Here is a 7500-nt window from a genome sequence, read left to right as displayed (position 1 = left end):
CCGAGAATAGCAAGGAGCCATGTGTGTGGACACACTACACTACACTACACTACACTACTGTAACGGAGGCTAACTAGCAGAGTTGGCGTGGAACGTTGGTAAACCTCCATCACAAAGCCTCATACAGTGTCGATGCCGTTGGCTGGGGGACTGGTCCTTTAGTACAGCAGTATCGTACTTTGCCTCCCATTGCCGGAACGTTGTAGTTGACGAGGTCGCAGGTTCGCTGCCCTGAAGGGGTACGAACAGGTGCAAAATTACCTCTTGTCACACCACACTACACTACACTACACTATCACTCAGTGAGTAGCCAGAAGGAGCCATGCGTGTGTGGGCACACTACACTACACTACAATACACTACACTACACTACACTACACTACACTACACTACACTACACTACACTACACTACACTACACTACACTACACAAACCTACAATACTCTTCACTACACTATCCCTCAGTGACTAGCCAGGAGCCATGTGTGTGGATGCAGCATCTTTAGGTTTGGCTCTCTCCACAATCCTCCCCACCCTTTTCTCTTGATGCCTTAGCTGGCATTGAAGCATCACATTTCAAGTTTCTTACAAATGCTTAGTCCAAAAAAAACAGACTGACTGTAGCCAAGACCAGACTGATGGATTCTTTGTTCATATCAGTGGTTCCCAAACTGGGGTTTGGGATCCCTCGGGGGGTCGTGGAGTGAGTGAGTGAGTGAGTGAGTGAGTGAGTGAGTGAGTGAGTGAGTGAGTGAGTGAGTGAGTGAGTGAGAGAGAGAGAGTGTTGGGTCGCTCCGCTGGCAGCCAACTGCCCATTTGTTTTTATCTGTTTCTCCGATCAGAAACCCTGATAGAGTACAGTAAAGCAGAGGCCCTGATAATGGGTGAGTTAAAATAGGAGCCCCTATAATCACAACATTGGAACAACAGACCAGAGAGAGAGAGAGAGAGAGAGAGAGAGAGAGAGAGAGAGAGAGAGAGAGAGAGAGAGAGAGAGAGAGAGAGAGAGAGAGAGAGAGAGAGAGAGAGCAGGAGAGGGTCTGGAAGTCGTTGGTATAACCACAAAATGGCTTTGCGGGGGTGGGATTGAGCATTTGCTGTTGAGCAACGATAGAAAATGATACTGTATGCGAGAGACTAGCTGTGATCCAGCACAGTGGTGTAGTCTACTTTTTTATGGTGGGTATACTGTATATTTGAGCATTTTTTGAAGTGGGTATACTGTATATATTTGTGCTATTCAAAACAATGGATCAATCAATTTTAAGTGGGTATACTGAAATCCCTGAAATTTAGAAGTGGGTATACTCCGTATACCCGCGTTCTACGAAGACTACACCAGTGATCCAGCACTGTTCTGCAACAACAACATGACAACATTTTTGCATTCTTACAATATTACATTACATTTAGCAGACGCTTTTGACCAAAGCGACTTGCAAGGAGGACGCTCAAGCAAGTATAAGTGAGGGCCGGGTCAGTACAGAGTATACAGCAGTAGACAGTTGGAGAGCAGAAAAAACAGTGGAGGACCTATGAAATGTAGTTCAGATAAATATCCATGATAAGAAGTGAGTAGAGTTAGTTTTGTTATGCAGGGAAGCTCTCTCGGAAGAGATGAGTATTCACTAGCTTTTGTAGCAACTGGTAACTTATTCCACCATTGAGAGACAATGAAAATCATTTGGACGTCTTGCGTACAGCAAGTTCTCCCTAGCCTGTGAAATCCCATGCTGCTTTGCAAAATCCGTCCGATCTGAAAGACAGCATGCTCGTCCCAAAGTGCTAGCCTGAGGTTAGGCGCCAATCCGAGAACGGGGAGGGGTGGAAAGAAGATGACGCATACTGAAAGTGACAGTGAAAGCCCACCTGGGAAACTCCCATTGTCCTTGTGACACAGCACCCCACAATACACAAGTGTTCACTGCGCACTGCACACAACAAAGTTGCATTTTATGCCTCACCCGTGCAAGGGGGCAGCCCCCAATGGCACACCAAGGGAGCAGTGCAGCATGGCAGTACCATGCAGGGTACCTCAGTCATGGAGGAGGATGGGGGAGAGCACCAGTTAATTACTCCCCCCACCAACCTGGCGGGTCGGGAGTCGAACAGGCAACCTTTGGGCTACAAGTCTGATGCCCTAACCGGTTACCCATGACTACCAATTACTCCTCAAGTGGAAATCTTTTAGTTTGTTTGTGACACGATTGGCTCTGTGCTTTGTCTTCATCAAATGATACATTTGTAACACCAAATGAATGGGCATGGGCCATAAACTCCGCTACGCGAAATTCTGTAGGTGGTCCCCAAACTATATGTCACTGGTGATATAGTCAGGCGCCATCGGCTGCCCAGGTGAGTCATAAATGCAATTTCGTTGTGTGCAGTATGAAGTGTTCACTTGTGTGCTGTGGAGTGTTGTGTCACAATGACAATGGGAGTTGGAGTTCCCAGTTGGGCTTTCACTTTCGCTTTCACTAACCAGGCAAGGTTCCCGCTCTACTGTGGAATGGATGGCTGCCCACTAATGCTAACCCACAATTAAATAGCAAACATGCCTCCGGATGAGTGAAAGTGAAAGCCCAACTGGGAAACTGCAACTCCCATTGTCATTGTGACACAGTACTTGTGACACAGTACTCCACAGCACACAAGTGTTCACTGCACACTGCACACAACAAAATTGCATTTATGCTTCACCTGTGCAAGGGGGCAGCCCCTAATGGCGCCCCAAGGGAGCAATGCGTCGGGACGGTACCATGCTGAGGGTACCGCAGTCATGGAGGAGGATGGGGGAGAGCAGTGGTTGATTACTCCCCCACCAACCTGGCGGGTCGAGAGTCGAACCGGCAGCTTTTGGACTACAAGTCTGACGCCCTAACCGCTTACCCATGACTGCCAGCCCACATCCAGACTGATGAACGCCAGTCCACATCCTCTGCTTGTTTTAGATAGATACATCCAATCATAAGTCACAACTACGCACTCATGCTTCTGCTTGTTTTAACACTGCGTTTCTCTACATGGTGTGTTTATGTGCATTTTTGTAAGTCACTTTGGATGGAAGCACCACAGACACACGTCTTGGACACGCATGGTCCAAATATTATAGGTACCATGTGCACATATAACACAGGCGCTAGCTCATGTCTGTGTGCACACATGGCATGCAAACACACACACACACACACACACACACACACACACACACACACACACACACACACACACACACACACACACACACACACACACACACACACACACACACACAGATCAGATTGTCCAAGAGGTTAGGTAAACGTTCCCCTTGTTGTCTTAACTGTATGAACCCCGGACCTGGTTATCTCAAACTAACAACAGATCAGTATCTTTCTCTCAAGAAGAAAAGAAAAGAAATGCAATCCAGACCCTGCACCAGGGAGGCCAACAAGAGAGGGACAAAGGAGGTCAGTTGTCCAAGGCCCACGGAGAAAGGGGGTACCCAGAATTGGGTCTCATTACATTACTTTACATTACATTGCATCGCTTTTGGCAGACACTTTTTAACCAAAGAGACTTACAATCGAGGACATAGCCAATGTCACTAGCAGATACAACATGCACAGGAACAGAACAGCAAGTGCAGATGCTAAGTAAAGTAGCGTACAAACACATCATATTAAGAGTCTGGCCTGTACCATTACACTGTATTGGGTGCTGGGGAGGTTGAGGGCCTTCAGATGACTTTGTCCTGGGCCCAGTCACAGCTGCCGTGTGCCTGCCCTGTGCTACCAATTCAAATGGCAGACTGGCCTGGACTGGACTGGACTGGTCTGGTCCGGGTGGAAAATAACAAGACTGAATGATCGTGCAGACGCTGGTGGTGGGAGTTTTTTTTTTCCTCCTCCACCTTAAGTCTAGTCCTTATTGGGCTGTTTCCCAAAGACGGGGTCAACACAGCAGGACACTAAGATTGTTACGGTGAACTCCAGTCAATACTGTACAGCATATTCTATTGCTTCCCAAAGACAGGGTCGGGATCCACATGTGGGTCGTGACTCGTGGGAGTTACTTTCTGTTGTTGTTTTTAGGTCGCTTTGTACTATATGTTTCCCTAGTACATGCCCATCCCAGCTGTCTGCATCTAACCTTATAATAGCTGCCACTTGTGCATTACTGTTGGTTCAAGTATTTGGACACTTTGGACACTTTTTCTAGTTTTTTTATCTTGTGTGTGTGTAGGGGGGGGGGGTATAGAGTGATCTGATCTGTGACTATATGTTTGGTGGATATATGTACAATGTTTTGTGTGTGATGTCTTTGTGTCTAGCTTATTTATTTATGCTACTTGACTCCTTAATTTCCCTCGGGATCAATAAATGATACTCTACTCTACTCTACTCTACTCTATTATCTGGGTTTAAAACTTAAAAACAACCCTTCAGATAGTTATTCAGTCAACAATAAATATCCTCCTTAATGTTCAAAAACAGTATACTGACACACCTTCATTTTGTGGTTCACAAATAAAGTCTATTGACTTGGGTTGCGAAGGTTAGTGACTTTTAAAAATATGGATCCCCAGAAAATAAGTTTGGGAAACTCTGGCATATTGGCCTGAGTGCTTTGCCTCCATTCTCGCCCCCTTGGCCTCTTTGGTTTTCTGTTCTCTCTGTTCACTGTATCTGTAACCACGGACAACCGACAGCTAGAACACCATTGGCAACGACTCTGTGTGGGTGAAAATAACCACATGCTATTTTGACACTGGATTAATACATATGTCTGATTCCAGGGTTTGACTGTTTTGTTTTCAACATAGACTTTTTTCACATACTGTACCTTTCCTACATATGCCACGTGCTACAGAACTTCTATGAATTTAAGTAGGCTGCTAAATTGGTTACTGCTACACACACATCAAATTCCCAAATGATTTTGTCTTGGTGGACTCTACTGCACATGCCTGATTCTTTTGAGTGATTCGAAACCCTAGTATAGGACCGATGAGCTAGGAGGACGTAGCTGGCACGTCAATGTTTTGACACCGATGCTGACGCTTTGTCATAGCCAGAGTTGTACACGTGCAGAGTTGTATATAATGTAGTGTAATGTAATGTAGGCCTAATGTAATGTAAGGTAGGCCTAATGTAATGTAATGTAATGTAATGTAATGTAGGCCTAATGTAATGTAATGTAATGTAATGTAATGTAATGTAATGTAATGTACCTGTTCCTTCCAGCTGTCGGGCAGTGACAGGTGGTGGTTGTAGTGTAATGTAATGTAGTGTAGTGTAGTGTAGTGTAGTGTAGTGTAGTGTGCTGCAGTGTAGTGTAGTGCAGTGTAGTGTAATGTAATGTAATGTAGTATAATGTAATGTAGTGTAATGTTATGTACCTGTTCTTCCCAGTTGTCTGGCAGTGACAGGTGGTGGTTGTAGTGTAATGTAATGTAATGTAGTGTAGTATAAAGTAGTGTAGTGTAATGTAATGTAATGTAGTGTAGTATGAAGTAGTGTAGTGTAATGTAATGTAATGTAATGTAATGTAATGTAATGTAGTATAATGTAGTGTAGTGCAGTGTAGTGTAATGTAATGTAGTATAATGTAATGTAGTGTAGTGTAATGTAGTGTAGTATAATGTAGGCCTAATATAGTGTGATGGAATGTACCTGTTCCTCCCAGTTATCAGGCAGTGGTAGGTGGTGGTTGCGGCCGTTGCTCTTCTCATAGTAGTAGAGGAGGGCGTTGAGGTCGGGGAAGTTCCTGTTCAGGTCCACTTCCCTGAAGTTCCCACGGCCCACCAAGTAGCCATTAAACTCCGGGCCCTGCCGGGAGACACACACAGCACACACAGCACAGTTAGAGGACCTGCTAAATACAACACAGTTACCGTGCGGTCACACCGCGGGCGTTGAACGCGTGGAAAGATGCGGAAGTAATTGACTTTGTATGGGAGAGCAGGCAGAGAACGAGGCAAACGCGTCGGGAGCGTTTCTAGAGGCGAGGGCATCGAAAGCGTCAAAAGCCGAAGGCGGCAGAAGTTGAACTTCATCTAAAAATATGTAATGAGCTCGGCGGCAGCGGGGCGTCAGCCAATGGAATGTTCACATTTTTCTAAACACGAGCTTAGGTTGGTCGAAATTCCTGGCCGAACGTTTCAGGTTGAATCGTTTGCCTCGTTCAACGCCCCTGACCAGTGCTTTCCAGGCAGGAGTCAGCAGCGTTGTGGCTCTTTCAACGCCTTCGGTGTGATCGCGGCATGAGAGGACCTGGTAAACACAACACAAGGCAGAGTTCCAGAGATACAGAATAGTTTGGTTTGAATAGTCATTACTGGATGCAGCTGCTCAGCTGGTTACAATACAGCAGGGGTGAGGCACCTTTTTCATCCGAAGGGCCACTTCAGTCCTCCAAGGACTGTACTATGAACACAAACCAGAATTTCCCCCTGCACTTTAGACAGGCGGCGACCTGAAGACCCCTGACAAGGACCAGACCCCTGAAAAATAACTTAATTGTGTTGCCAATTTAATTTCTAAGATTGCTTTGCAAAACATGTCATATTTCATGTGAAACTGCATAACATTATGATTATTGTGGGCCAGATAAGATGGCCCCAAGGGCCCTAAACGGTTCCCCACCCATGCAATACTCTCTGCTGCCCAGGCTGAGGATGAGGCCCTGCATGAGAGACTCCCAATCGAATCTCATGCACATCCAGTGACTGGTTTCGGCCGGGTGCAGGTTCAAAAAAGTTAATCCATAGGTAATGAAGAAAACCGCACACCGATGAACTCCCATTTAAGCCATTTTGCGACTGACAATAAAGTCAGACTGTATTTATGGCAAAGAGTAGTCGTCCGGCCAGGACTTGAACCGAACAAAGTCATATCGCATTTATAGCAAAGAGTAGTCGTCCAACTCGAACCCTGAACTTATGGAGAGGTTTGTAGGCGGGAGGAGGTGGCTTGGAGGTGTGACTGGAAAGCAGTCTTTCACTCTGTGTGTGTGTGTGTGTGTGTGTGTGTGTGTGTGTGTGTGTGTGTGTGTGTGTGTGTGTGTGTGTGTGTGTGTGTGTGTGTGTGTGTGTGTGTGTGTGTGACTGGTGGTGAGGGGGGCAAGTTGTTTGTGCTTTCGGGAAGTGGAAAACACATGCTACAGTAAAACCCATCCATGCAAACAGGAGGAGGAGGAGGAGGAAGAGGAAGAGTAGAGGAGGAGTAGACGAGGAGTAGACGAGGAGGAGGAGAAGGTGTAGGGGAAGAGCAGAGGAGGAGGAGTAGAGGAAGAGGAGGAGGAGAAGGAGGAGGAAGATGAGATTGAGGAGGAAGAGGAGTAGAGGAGGAGGAGTAGAGGAGGAGTAGGAGCACAGAGATGAAAATGAGGAAGAGGAGGAGGGAGAGGAGGAAGGCGTAGAGGAGGAGGAAGAGGAGTAGAGGAGGAGGAGGAGGAGAAAGAGGAGGAGGAAAAGGAGGGAGGGGAGAGGAAGAGGAGGAGGAGAAATAGAGGAGGAGG

General features: G+C 46.3%; 1 protein-coding gene across 1 annotated transcript in view; it reads right to left on the bottom strand.

Moving 5' to 3' along the window:
* The window catches only part of cpn1 (carboxypeptidase N, polypeptide 1), a 59323-nt gene that overhangs the window by 32554 nt on the left and 19269 nt on the right, over positions 1-7500 (bottom strand). Inside the window, exon 3 of the mRNA XM_063221927.1 lies at positions 5655-5810. Within this exon, the coding sequence (XP_063077997.1) occupies positions 5655-5810 (156 nt within the window). The remainder of the gene's footprint in view (positions 1-5654; positions 5811-7500) is intronic.

Source organism: Engraulis encrasicolus, chromosome 17 (genome assembly GCF_034702125.1).
Source record: "Engraulis encrasicolus isolate BLACKSEA-1 chromosome 17, IST_EnEncr_1.0, whole genome shotgun sequence".
NCBI lineage: Eukaryota > Metazoa > Chordata > Actinopteri > Clupeiformes > Engraulidae > Engraulis > Engraulis encrasicolus.
This window is presented reverse-complemented; position numbering and strand designations above follow the sequence as displayed.